The 13,960-nt window shown below is 34.6% G+C and overlaps 2 protein-coding genes across 3 annotated transcripts; one reads left to right on the top strand and one right to left on the bottom strand.

The window, feature by feature from the left end:
• Window positions 1–2,232: 2,232 nt before the first annotated feature.
• LOC140990197 (T-complex protein 1 subunit epsilon) lies at window positions 2,233–6,474 on the top strand. 2 transcript variants are annotated; one of them, XR_012177616.1, is made up of 10 exons: window positions 2,233–2,543; window positions 3,266–3,584; window positions 4,294–4,642; window positions 4,892–5,024; window positions 5,116–5,168; window positions 5,287–5,389; window positions 5,601–5,767; window positions 5,854–5,967; window positions 6,091–6,343; window positions 6,426–6,474. XR_012177616.1 is itself a non-coding variant. In XM_073459778.1 (9 exons), the coding sequence occupies exons 1-9, from the start codon at window positions 2,345–2,347 to the stop codon at window positions 6,259–6,261; spliced, it is 1,608 nt and encodes a 535-aa protein (XP_073315879.1). In that variant the 5' UTR covers window positions 2,233–2,344; the 3' UTR covers window positions 6,262–6,474. The 2 variants fall into 2 exon arrangements, 1 of the variants encoding a protein (XP_073315879.1); XM_073459778.1 differs by having other exon boundaries at window positions 6,091–6,474.
• A 2,171-nt stretch (window positions 6,475–8,645) lies between these two features.
• LOC140989588 (probable pectate lyase 5) lies at window positions 8,646–11,230 on the bottom strand. Its single transcript, XM_073458859.1, has 4 exons — window positions 11,100–11,230; window positions 10,207–10,944; window positions 9,325–9,463; window positions 8,646–9,241 (listed from the first exon to the last, which is right to left on the bottom strand). The coding sequence occupies exons 1-4, from the start codon at window positions 11,198–11,200 to the stop codon at window positions 9,020–9,022; spliced, it is 1,200 nt and encodes a 399-aa protein (XP_073314960.1). The 5' UTR covers window positions 11,201–11,230; the 3' UTR covers window positions 8,646–9,019.
• Between the last annotated feature and the right edge of the window lie 2,730 nt (window positions 11,231–13,960).

Genomic DNA, 13,960 nt, shown 5'->3' with positions numbered 1-13,960 from the left:
GGGAAGCAGCATTTTCTTATTTCCAGAACCAGTGGTCTTGCCACTGTTGTTTCTTTGGGAAGAACGACTCTAAATCCTTGAAATTCTATCACTGGATTGTCTGATCGGTCACTCTGTTGTGGTCTAATAGGCATATATTTTCCTTCTTGGAAAATATTACAATCATATACTTTAGAAAATAATACAATTTGGAATACTGTAATTGTTTTTTGATGATTATTTTAGTTACTACACACTTGTACCATTCATCTTACCCTGTTCCAATTCAATCGTGGTAGCTTTCTGGCTGTATCATCCATTGTTGCATACTTTAATATTGTAAAATAGTAAAAAAAATATCGACCTGATTTTTTTTAAGCCTGATTTGACGACGACGACGATTTTTGTTACTACGACTTGATCGTATGCTCGAGATAAAAGTTGAGCTATAAAACCCATGTAGGTTCGAATTTATCCTGAAATCTTCCCGGTCAAAGTTCGATTATATATATCATATTTTTTATCCGTTTGCCTCAGATATATAGATATATATTCAATATTAAACAATTTTTTTTATTCTTTTCCTAACATACTTTTGTTTATTTCAATTTAAAGTCTTGTAATTAACTTACAATTTGAAATATAATAAATCATCTATATTAATGTAATTCCTGGTCAAAGTTCAATTATATATATCACATTTTTGTATGCTTGTTACTGATGAACATTAGTTTATATGTTTTACCTTAATCACCGTTAGTCACTATCGATTTATTTATTCCTCAGAAAAAGTATACATTGATGATTTAGAGGAGATGCTTTGATGAATTCATGCTCTTGCAATAACGAGATAGGAGATGGTAGCATTAAAGATGTAATCTTTCTATACACCGGCACACTCACACATGTTAATTTTGTGTAAGATGAAAGAAATAGAAAAAACATATCGATTTCAATCGTCACTCCAAATAGATTTTCAAACGTAAACTTCCATGTTCCATGCATCACACATTATTAGAAAGCTTGAATTTGTGCATAAAAACTTATCAATAGTTTTATAATGTATGGTTTGGGTGCCAACCTGATTCAAATTTCAACATTTCCCATTCTCTAAGATTTAGTGAGCATCTTCCCATTTTGTTGGCACTTCGGTCCTATTTCCACGACCGGTGAATAATTTTCGCTAGTTTTCATATTTTTCAGATAGCAAGAAAAAAGATGATAATGTGCGAAGAACGTTCACAAGGCAATTTTAACACAATAATGAGGTTGAAAGAAACAGTTGTTCATCGTATCTCTTATGTCAGACATGTAATTGTCACTCTTTTAAAATTTGCACTTTGTATATGAGAAGTATAATCATATGAAGATACATTTTTTGTCTTTTATGTTGTGGAATATATCTACAAGTACTAATGGAGGGTGCAAATACTCCAGTAGTCTTAGCCGTAAATGATGGAAACTAGGCGCTGTGCGTATCAACCCGTGCAGTGCTGTAGCTAACGCGTTAAGTATCCCACATGGGGAGTACGTTCGCAAGAATGAAACTCAAAGGAATTGACGGGGGCCCGCACAAACGATGGATCGTGTGGTTTAATTCGATGCAAAGCGAAGAACTTTACTAGGGCTTGACATGCCGCGAATCCTCTTGAAGCAAAAACACCCAAATAATAATCAGATATGTAATAAAAAGTTATGGCAAACTCAACCGGTATTAGAATCGTTGGATAAATGTAGCCAAGAATATGTTGTTAAACGTCTCTGTGTGTGAACCTCTATACAAGGATCATTTCCTACTGTATGTTGTAATGTGAATGCATAGTTGAAGGTGAAAGGAATTTGGCCACGGGACTATTTTTTCATGTCAATTATTTAAAAAAAAATGTTTAATTTATAGTGAACGATTTTGGGATTAAGTTTTTAAATAATTTAATCAAAGAAGTAGAACTATATACTCCATATCATGTTCTAAAAAGCTCGAAGCGCGTCGAGGTATGGATTTCAAGCTCCAAGTTTTCCAAGATTAACCGAAATTAATACGAACCTTCATAGAAAACATTTTAAATTTTTACTATAATTTTTTTCCTCGTTGAATAATCCTCACAAAGCTTTGATAAATCCATCCGTTTTAGACTCAAAGCAAGCCCAAGTTCACTATTGATTCAACAACACACTTTTAGGCACATTGAATTCCGTAACAAGCAATTTTGTCTCAAATTGGATAAAACTGGAACCTTGAAACCGGAGAGAACCTACACCTACTTAGGAAATTACAATTGTGCCACTCACTAGGGTAGATTTCTTTCGCGAGTTCACTTGCTCCCTCCACACTTTCATTTCCAAATTCAAAGATCCGGCCCCGAATATGGCGTTGGCGTTCGATGAATTTGGCCGTCCGTTCATCATACTGAGGGAGCAGGATCAGAAGACCAGGTTGCGAGGCATCGATGCGCAGAAATCGAACATTGCCTCCGGTAAAGCGGTAGCTCGGATACTACGAACCTCGCTCGGACCCAAAGGCATGGATAAGATGCTCCAGAGTCCCGATGGTGACGTCACTATCAGTAAGTGTGCTGTTCTCGTGTTGATATTTGGCGATATTGTGTCCATGTTTGGTGGGAACGACTTGTCGATTTATTAGTAGATTTCCTTCTGGTTACTGGCAAAGTTTGAGTTTATAGTCCGTATTGTTTTTTCCTGTACTCCTGTTGTGCTGATTAGATGAGCTCAATGATGAACTGTTCTGTCATTTGAGTGTTTTTAATGCAAAAAAATTGATCTGGGAATTGGTTTAGGCTTCATATGTGCGAGTGTGAATATTTGTGCAACGTTATTTGCTTAATTTATCGATACTTGTTTAATCAGAGTGTGGTATTTTATGATTAGGGTTTAAGGGGAGGTTTTTCGATTGTACTGTGCATTTGGGGGACCTTGGAGTACTCTGTATTTTCCATGTGCTACGAAAATTGATTAAAGTACTAATCTTTTTTTATACCACAATAGCAATCTCCGTTTTTGATAGTGCTCTTGGATTGGTGTTTTTGCGGTGTTATAACTAGAAATATGCTACATCTAAATGTTTTACTCGTTACTTTGGAATTACTGAATGGGTGTCTTCTTACATATTAAATGGAGATGTAGAAAGGGAACAGGAATTCCAGTCACTCTTATTACTATTAGGAAAAATCTAAAATTGAAATTCTTCCATGATTTAGTTTTTGAACATGCGATGTAAACTGAGAATTTTTGGATAAAAAGTGCTCAATTTTTTTACTGTATGATGTAGCAAATGACGGTGCGACAATCTTGGAGCAGATGGATGTTGATAATCAAATTGCTAAACTAATGGTTGAATTGTCACGAAGTCAAGACTACGAGATTGGTGACGGAACAACTGGAGTTGTGGTCATGGCTGGTGCCCTCCTAGAACAAGCTGAGAAACTATTGGAGCGTGGAATACATCCTATACGAATTGCAGAAGGATATGAAATGGCTTCAAGGATTGCTTTTGAACATTTGGAGCATATTGCCCATAAATTTGAATTCAGCGCGACACATGTAGAACCTCTTGTTCAAACTTGTATGACAACTTTATCCTCCAAGATGTAAGTGCCATTTGTTATACCAAATCTCGGAATTCGGATCTTACTTCTTTATGAGTATGTCTTATAGTGTTCTTGGTGTTTCGATGCATCATTATCTTCCAATCCCACGTTATCCTTGCTTTCCAGGTGTTTATTTGTCCATATATTCCAAACTTTTTGATACAGCTCTGTATGACAGGAAGTTTTACTTATCATACTTGACGTTAGTATCAATCATCAAGCAAAGATTGTTTTGAGTTCCTAGATGTATTTTATGTCCGTTCACGTTCATTCTAGTAATTAACTACTGGTATCTATGAGCCATGGTCTATCTTACAATTTACTCAAGTGTTTCACTTTGATCCCTATTGTTGTCTTTCACATTTTTTTTTTGAATTTTCTTTGATTTTTGTATACTTCAAGTTCTTTTGAAATCTCACGCGAGCGATAACATTGTCAAGAGAAAGTCAATTTTAGTATCAACAATTTTTTCATCATTGCAACCTTTTAGATGATTAAATTTATAATTTTTGTGTATATTGTTTTTGTTTCTTTTAGTTTGTGCTTTTACTTGACATTTTATGGGATTTTGGGAAGCGGGTGGTGGGGCTGGTGTAGAGTATTTGAAATTTAACCCTTGATTTATTATTATTTCCTAGTGTAGCTATGATGCAAGTATCTAATGCTTCTGCATTATTTATGTTGTATCATTTCCAACTTTGCTTTGCAGTGTGAATAGGTGCAAGCGTAGCTTGGCAGAGATTGCTGTTAAAGCAGTTCTCGCTGTTGCTGATTTAGAGAGGAAGGATGTCAATCTAGACTTGATTAAAGTGGAGGGAAAAGTCGGTGGAAAGTTGGAGGATACTGAATTAATTTATGGGATCATTGTGGACAAAGATATGAGTCACCCTCAGATGCCAAAACAAATTGAAGATGCAAAAATTGCCATTTTGACTTGCCCCTTTGAGCCTCCTAAGCCAAAGACTAAGCATAAGGTTGATATTGACAGTGTGGAGAAATTCCAAACATTACGTCAGCAAGAGCAAAAGTACTTTGATGATATGGTTCAAAAATGCAAGGTAACCTGACTATGTTCAGTTAATTTGGGATTGTTTGATGAATATGTGGAGTTGAGGTCATTGGAAGTATCTAATGTATGGGATTTCTCTATGTTTGTATATAAAGAGAATGTTGTCCTGCATCTTGTATAAGGACTGGGGACACACTACCTGATTATCCCCTCCCTCCCTCCTTTCCTTTTTATTTTGTTGGACTGAGTGAGTGAAAATAAAGCATGACCTACCTTGATGGAACTCACTTGATTGCAGGATGTTGGAGCTACTTTGGTCATTTGCCAATGGGGTTTCGATGATGAGGCAAACCACTTATTAATGAACAGAAATTTACCTGCTGTCAGATGGGTTGGTGGTGTAGAGTTAGAATTAATTGCCATAGCAACAGGTTTGTTTCAGTTTTGCTCTTCTTCTAGTTCGAAGTTGATTTTTGTCATATTGTGATTCATAATTGCCAACGTTTCTTGACTTTGGCGCAGGTGGGAGAATTGTACCAAGGTTTCAGGAATTGACACCAGAGAAACTAGGCAAAGTAATTGCTTCTACCTGTCTCGTTATTCTTTATTTTGACAACACCTGTAAGGTCCTCGGTTTGCAAGCTATTGCATCTCATTTCTCTATACTTTTCTTCCAATTGATTATCATGGCAGGCTGGTTTGGTCCGAGAAAAAGCATTTGGCACCACCAAAGATCGGATGATCTACATTGAGCACTGCGCAAATTCTAGGGCTGTAACCATATTTATCCGTGGTGGTGGGTTGTTTATTCCTCTTTTATGGATTCTTTCATTTTTGCTATCTGCTCTATATCTTTTATGTCAATACTGTTGTGTAAGTTATTGTTTTTCTATTATTTCAATACTGTTGTGTAAGTTATTGTTTTTCACCTTTATTTAGTTTAGCTACTTTTAGTCAGTATTAGTTCAGAAATCGATATGATATATTTTTTCTTTATGCTGTATTAGGTAATAAGATGATGATAGAGGAAACAAAACGCAGTCTTCATGATGCATTGTGTGTTGCAAGGAATCTGATTCGTAACAATTCCATTGTGTATGGTGGTGGATCTGCTGAGATTTCTTGTTCAATTGCCGTGGAAGCAGCTGCTGACAAATACCCCGGAGTTGAGCAGGTGAGTTGTAGAAGTTAGCATTAAGTGTTTTTGTTTCACGTTACTTTCATCTTTTAAGCTGAAATTTTACACGTTGGGTTCTCCAGTATGCCATAAGAGCATTTGCAGATGCATTAGATGCTATCCCCATGGCACTGGCAGAAAACAGTGGTCTACAGCCTATAGAAACATTATCGGCTGTCAAATCTCAGCAAATCAAGGTAATGTTGACCATCGCCTATTGGGGTTTCTCCTTCTTTGTACGTGGTGACTGAGCACCTTCGTACCCTAATTAGTCAATGAGTCATTTACGTGCAAAGTAATTTATGAAATACTTCCCGCAGGATAACAACGACTACTGTGGCATCGATTGCAATGATGTTGGCACAAACAATATGCTAGAACAAAACGTATTTGAGACTCTCATCGGAAAACAACAACAGATTCTCCTAGCCACTCAAGTTGTCAAGATGATCCTAAAAATTGACGATGTCATCTCGCCGTCTGATTTTTGATTTTATTTGTCAAGGTACTTAATGCAACAATTTTGCTGTCTGTATGGTTGGTCATCACTGGTATATCAGTGTTTGCTGAATGGTTGAGTATTTACCATTAGATTCATTATTCAGTCGCTCTTGTGTTGAATTTTACTGAAGTTAGATGGATCGTTTTGTGCCAGTTTGGAGAATCTGCCTCAAGATTGTTATGAAATTCTATAGTTTCTTTTCCCTAAATATACTACATGATGATGCATGTTATATCACCTTATTTTGGGCTCCAACCTTCATGTGCTTCTTGTTTTTTGGGACAACTTTATATTCAAGGTATCGGTGGTACCAATTCGGCCTCGAATGGATCTGTCCACTACATGCTCGGAGGCTGTCGTTTTTTGTCTACCGTGTTTGCGTAGGAAGATATTCTCAACTTTTTCTTATCAAATATTATCCACTTTTTAGTAAAATTATCTCTCATTTAAAATCTGAAAATCTGCACTTTACACCATTTTAAAAACACCATAAATCTGTCAAATAAACTTTTCAGTTTAAAATTTACCAAAATTAGATGAATTGCCACCTTAGGTCACTGGTTCCTTGCTAGAGAATATTAAAATTTCCGCGATTGCATTGCAAGGCTGAAAGGGATTAGCAAATTTTATAGCTTACGAAATACGAGCCGTAAATTGATTCATACATTCAAACTCGTGTCGCAAAAAGGTGAAGAAAATAAAATTTAAAGCCCGACAACATTAAGGTAGCACTTGGATTCAATCGATTTATATCATTCAAAATAATAATATTATATAAAAACAATATATTTTAAATTCAAAAAATATTAAATGTGTATATATAAAAAAAATTTAACAAAGTTTAAAAAATCAGATAAACTTTAATACTGCTAAAATAATATTATGTTATATATAATCAAAAATAAATTTCAAAAATATATTCAAAATTTTTTAAAAAAGGATGAAATTGTCCGTCCGGTTTTTCAAAGAAAACGGTTTTGGATTTTTCCGGCTGGTCTGATTCTAAAAACACTGCTTGAATTATTGGATTTGATTTAAAGAATGATTTGGTGGATGGATTTTAAATGACAATTATCTTGTAAATTCATCACAATTACCGCTAGTATATTTGAAATCCACTTTAATTTTGTTCAAGCAAATCAAGAAATTTGAAATTATCGGCTTTGAAATCCATCTATCCAAGTAAACTTTGCATGAAAAATCAAGGAATAATAAAAAATATATTGATATTTTCCTGAAATGGGACAATGTGTTATGGATTCGTGTCTAAAAGGTCATTGGCGAGGGGGATATTCCATATATTCATACGAAGCTTGGATTGCTCTTGACCCTACTGTTAAATTTAAATGGAGACAACTTATATGCTATAATGGATCACTTTATTCATCTCATATACTACGGTCTGCGCACGCTGACACATCAATCACATGTATGTATTATTACTTTACTTACAGTAAATGTCAATGGAGGCTCCAATTCTTGAATCTTGATATCCTATTAATGGCTAAGTGGGCAAACACTGTGCCTGTGCCACCTCCATGTTGTCATAAATAAAGGGTTGGTGGTTTACATTTATGGCTCCTTGGATCCCTTCCAACTCGTAAACATCCTTCCGATAACTCATACATTGATCAGATGTTTGTCTCGTGTCTTATGATAAAACGCATGCCGGTAATCGGGTCATCATTACATTAGAAAATTTGGTATCAATTAGCATTATTTCTCCCCCTGGGCCGGAACATAAGAATCCTAAGTCCACCCTGATTACATGTTAAGAGAGAATTACATGGCACTGTGTTAGATTAAGGGATAGTTGAGGAGTAAAGACAATATGGCTTTTAACTTTCTCTAGTTCTGAGAACCAGATCTGAGGTACATTGAAAAGTTTCATGCAAAATTTGTCAAATGTGCAGTTACTGATTGATGGGAATTCAATCCACAAATTTTAACATGGTCCTTCTTAAGTTGTGATGTGGCCCAAGAGTGCTTTTTAGCTTTTGTCTTTTGGTCAGTTGATTATTGGCCACTCATTCTCCATGTGAGGGAGACCCCCTTGTGTGTCAAAAACTGTCCCTTTGCCTAATTATGCGAGATTGGAACCATATAGTTCACAACAGTACGGAGAAAGATGTGATGTTTCAGGGATTTGTAACTTTTAGTTTAGTTCTTTACGTATTAAATTTTTGGTTATGCCATTGTCTCAGAGTTTTAACATGGAAACTATATGAGTCAGATGCATGATTAGCGGACCAGTGAAACCTTTTAAATTCGATTAAAGGTAACATTTTCTGGATCTTGTACTGTTGGTTTTGATTTGGCAAATACTGATAGACATGGTGTAGCTAATTAAGACTAAACCTCGATATGTTCCAAGATTTTTCTGCGTGACAAAAACCAAGATATGGTTTGAGTTATCCGCAGATGATTTGAGAGTTGTTACGTCCATATTGCAAAATATTAAATTGGAATCCGAACACAAAGAACTTGATTTATTATAATGAAATATTTCATTGATAAAGCCCCATGATCAACTCGCCAGTCCTTGTTTACACTTTGGGCTCACATTTACACAAGATATTATATACTTTCTTAAATGTTTGTCATTTTGAAGGGGACAGGCTGAGGTTTTCACAATCGGTAGTTTAAGTAAGCGAAACTGTTACATCTCTGAAATTCAATTAATAGTCCAAATTCTGAAACCCCATTTGTTTTAAGGGGCTTTCTTCCGGACACAGGACTGAAGGCGGCTAGCACCGTTTGCCTTTCTTGCAGCTGAGTGCCCCGGCTCCGTCGGTCATCGAGGTCACCAGGGACGATGGTCTGGCACTCAAGCTAGACGCCTTGGCGTAATTAGACGAGGCACCAGCACCAGATTGAATGAAGAATGCACCATTTAGCATAAGGTCTCCTTCTGATCTCCAATTCCAGTGTTTCCATTTGCTTTCGGGTGCATCCTCGTGCTTGGTCACCTGAAAATGCAAATTTTAGGCCGTTTTTAAGCATTGCCGACTCAGGAATTTTAGGTGAAGGGCGACTTTTTCAAAATTGTTACCTCTTTATTTTCCACACTGTCTGGTGCAAGAAATCTATTGCCTTGGCTGTTTATTGTAGGATCTGCACTGCCACCAATTGCATACATTTCCCAATGTGTGTAGTCATTATTCACCACATGAAAATACCCATGCCTGCATCTGCAAAACATGGCAACACAATCCTAAACTTTAGGCCTTAACCAAAATTTTCGACAGCCTATGATTGTTTAAGAAATACATGTCTTACAACTATAAACACAAAATCTCTCAGTTAGGCCCTCTCCAATCCATATCCTCTATTTTTCATCTTCTATCCTCCAAAATAGAGATATATGATGTCTATTTTCAAAAACCTTCTCCAACTCATATCCTTTAATTATTACCAAATACTCTATTTCTTTAATTTATTTTATTTTCAACTCATATCCTCTAAATATTATCAAATACTTTATTTTTTAAAATTATTTCATTTTCGAATACACATACACACACATGATCGACCCAAAAGCAATCTTGGATTGACCCAAACATGCTCTTGAGTCGACCAAAGTTTTTTTATCTTGGTCGACCAAAGCATACCATAGTCGCACAACCAAAGCACCATGGTCGACCAAGGCAGATTTGGTGGACCAAAGCAAGACTAAATCTGCTTTGGTCGACAAAAGTGTGGATGCGTGTGTCGACCAAATTTGTCGATCATTGAACAGTGATAGTTTCATAAATTTTTTTTCATAAAGACTATATTGCAATTTTTAAAATATCTATTTCGTAATTATTTTCCAATCTTTTTCAATCCTCTATATGAACAGTGATATTCCATAAATAGAGGATCACTGTTGCATATTCTAAAATGGAGGAAACAAATAGAGAAACAAATAGAGTACGGTTGGAGAAGATTTCACCTTGGCATCCTCTGCACGAGCCCTTCTCCGAAATGGTTGAAGGCAATGGTTACTTGCATGTTCTTATCTTGTGTATAACTATCACTATGCCCCAAAAGCATGACCTTATCATGATGAGTCAAGTAATTATTCGACAACGTGATAGCCGTGGAGCCGTGGATGGCATCGATCAGGCCATCTCGACAATTAGACAACGAGCAATGGTCGACCCAAACATGGCTCCCCCCGAATATCGACACACCATCTCCATCGGACACGGTCCTATATCCATAATGCTCCGGTGAATCCCTCACATACGCATTCCCCCCTCGCTTGCAATCATGTATATTCAATCCATGTATGATGATGTTTGTTACAAATTGTATGGTAATGCATGGTCCTCCAGCTATGTGCACACTAGCGCCCCTTCCATCAATGGTTTTGAATGAGTTTAACATAAGTTCTTGCTTGAGTTTGACCACCATGTCACGGGCGAAAATGATCCACAATGGCTCGTTTTGGATGACACCATAGCGTAAAGTTCCTGGTTTTGGATTCACAGCATTATCCCCCGAGTCCGTGACTACGTATATCTTGCCATCTCTCCCACCAATGGAGTGTTTTCCGAACCCGATGGCGCAGTCCGCGAGACGCTGGCGGTTCTTTTCCCAGTCGGGATCACAACGCCAGCAGTCGTCCATCGGGTTACCCGTGCTGCATGAGAGAAATCCCAAGTTCCTTCTTGATATATTGATTTTCCTGCAAAATGCACACACTTTGTTACAATTAATTCATGTCATTATCCCAGAAAGTTTGAAAAAAAAAAAAACAAACATAAGCAAGCCAAAGTTCAAATATCTTAAACCATCATGTTCAACTAAATTCGAGAATTCAAGAATGTGTTTGGGCCATACTCATTGACTTCTTGGACAACTATTTCAGGATCTTGAACTGGTGAAGATAATATGAAAGCTGCATTCAATAATAATAAAATAAAGAAAAGTGGGATTTTCATGTTTGGTGAAAAATGGGGGGAAATTTGGAAAATAAGGAAGCCTATGTGTAGGTAGGATTTATATATAGGGACTGAATATAGATTGGAAGAATTTAATGAAGGCCCTACTTTCTCTGTATGATTTGAAATTATCCATCTTTACATGTGGATATGATTCAGTACGTACAAATATAATAAATCGAGTTTATCAATTAAATTCTCGAGTAAATTCACTTTTATGAAGAGATATAATTTGCCATAATTTTCAAATAATTCAACCTCTAGTTTAGATGTTTTTTTCGACGGATCCATTATTGTTCTCTAACAATCTTCCCATCGATCGACAATTGCATCTAACTTTATATAATCGAACACATAATTTTAACTCAAATACCAAATTCATTAACAACTTTTATGTATTTTTTAGCAAGAATTATGATGTGCCTATTTAAAATAACGTTTGGTAATTATTTATTCTAAAGTTCAAATATTTCAAGAATGATATCTTCTGTTGAAAAATTATTTAAAAATGTGTTAAATATTTGTGTTGAAAATGTGAATGTTGAATGTTGAAAATTAGGTAAAATTAGGTGTTGAATATTGAAAATTAGTGTGTGATGATGTAGGTAATGATGTATTTTATTTTTGGATTATTTGTAAAAATTTTCTATAAATAGATCTCTCATTTGTGAAGAAAATCACAATTGAGTTGAGAGAAAAATATTATAAAGTGTGTAGTGTGATAATTTTGAGAGTTTGAGATTTTTACTTTTTTACCGTAAATTTTTACTTTTTCACAACATCTTCTACTTTATCAATAAATTAGTATTTTTTTTATTAAATTAAATTAAATCCATCTTGTCATTTCACTGCTCAAAAAGTCGCACAAAAATCAATTTTGTGCTTGTGCATTTAGAGAACATATTGAAAATTTCAACTTATTCATTTAAGACATCCATGTGCCGACATTTTTTTAGGTAACTTGTAACATTTTAAGTAAATGTGGAATGGGAAATTCATTTGATTCACTCTAGCTAGAGTACTGGGATTAAATCAAATCCTATATTATAATTAATAAAGGATTCCGATTAAATATTAGGTTGCCTTTGAATTGAGTAACAATAAATAGTTTTGATTCGAATAAGATTTAAACCATGAATTGTAAAATACTACAATATCGAGAGAACTTAAAATCTGTAGTGATTATCATTATCATAATATGTATTGATTGGAGTAATTTTGAAATTGTTGTTAATAAAAATAATCTAGATAGTTAACATGGATCTGAAATGATCTATAATAATAGGAGAGTATATATAAACAAATCGAGTCAAATCAAATATCATAAAAAAATATTAAAACAAATTACTCTAATTAAAGCATAAATTCGAGTTTGCTCGAAATATTCAAATTATTATTCTAAAATAAATAGTAAAAAAACAAAAACAAAAGCTCGCAAATGACACACAAACTAAATAATTTTGATTTGAGTTCGGTTTGAATTCGATAATTTAACATACGAATAAAATATTTTTTGAGTTTACAAAATTTGTCTGAATCCCTAATTTAGACACACAAGTAATTAATGTTGTAACCTCAAACTATAATCTAAATCATTTAGTCTGCCTCCTAAATAAGGCAATGTAGGTCCGCCACTTAATGAAGGGGCAGGGGAAGGAAAATAAATCCCTGAAAATAAATCCCACATGGTTTTGGGTATGGCGTCTGATGAACCTGCCCACTTTATATATATACTATTTCATCGACCCACCCTTCTACAATATTTTTTTTTATAATTTATTTAATTTAAATTTAAATAAAGATCAAAATATAATTATGAGAAATAGTGAGGGACTATCCTGTAATTTTGATATATGAATTAAAAAATAAATAGAAAAAAAAAGAAATAAAAAAAGATACAAGTAGGAATTGAACATACAACTTAATACATAAGAAACAAAGACTTTATCTGTTGAATTACATATGACTTACGTTAAAACCTTAATACTTTATTAATATATATAATTATTAAAACATATCATGATATCAAAAATTAGTTACTCTAAGTGTCTCAAACTTAATAATATAGTATATAGTAGTGTGTGTATATATATATACATACACACATATTGATGACGTAGATTTTTTAATTGGGCCGGGGAGCAATATGGCGAGTTCTCTATTCTCGCGGCCCACCAAATGTTCTCATTTGAAGACAAATCTTAGCCACTAATATTTCCTTATTTATATAACATTGTATCTTTAATTTTGTGAATAGCATGCCGACATTATTGTACTCTCCACATTGGCAAATTAATTTTGCAAGTATACTGTATGACAAGGAATTAGCACTTCTCAAATGTTTAAAATTTTACTTTCATTTAAATAAATAAATAAATAAATATATACACACACACAAGATATACACAAGAAATCACATCATTAAAAATAGGATGGGAGCACTTGAAATACCCGGTTTAATATAAGATGTTTGGGTTTTTATCCGGTTCAATCTCAAATATTTTGCCCTCTATTTAATCCTAAATGTTTCAAAAACTCGACCAAATCGATCATTCTTTCAATTTAATGGTTAAAAGTAACGGTAAACAATCATGTATCAGTCACACATAAAAGAACTCAAATTGAAATACCTAGTGTTAGTCAATTTTGTGCCTTATTTCTGGAAGGAGGCTGAAGTTCTTCTCGCAAGAACACAAATGAGGCGTGACTCGCACATCTGGAGCGTAACTGAAAAAATCGAAAAACTAATTCTAAAAGAAT

Source organism: Primulina huaijiensis, chromosome 12 (genome assembly GCF_012295235.1).
Source record: "Primulina huaijiensis isolate GDHJ02 chromosome 12, ASM1229523v2, whole genome shotgun sequence".
In the NCBI taxonomy this organism is placed as follows: Eukaryota; Viridiplantae; Streptophyta; class Magnoliopsida; order Lamiales; family Gesneriaceae; genus Primulina; species Primulina huaijiensis.
This window is presented reverse-complemented; position numbering and strand designations above follow the sequence as displayed.

Bases quoted from the DNA above. Each gene is read 5' to 3' on its own strand.
- LOC140990197 (XM_073459778.1), top strand. From the start codon at position 2,345: ATGGCGTTGGCGTTCGATGAATTTGGCCGTCCGTTCATCATACTGAGG. The intron at 3,585-4,293 runs GTAAGTGCCATT...TTTGCTTTGCAG, and splicing joins ACAACTTTATCCTCCAAGAT to TGTGAATAGGTGCAAGCGTA. The intron at 5,169-5,286 runs GTAATTGCTTCT...TTATCATGGCAG, and splicing joins CACCAGAGAAACTAGGCAAA to GCTGGTTTGGTCCGAGAAAA.
- LOC140989588 (XM_073458859.1), bottom strand. From the start codon at position 11,200: ATGAAAATCCCACTTTTCTTTATTTTATTATTATTGAATGCAGCTTTC. The intron at 9,464-10,206 runs GTGAAATCTTCT...CATGTTTTGCAG, and splicing joins CTCGTGCAGAGGATGCCAAG to ATGCAGGCATGGGTATTTTC. The intron at 9,242-9,324 runs GTAACAATTTTG...TTGCATTTTCAG, and splicing joins ACAGTGTGGAAAATAAAGAG to GTGACCAAGCACGAGGATGC.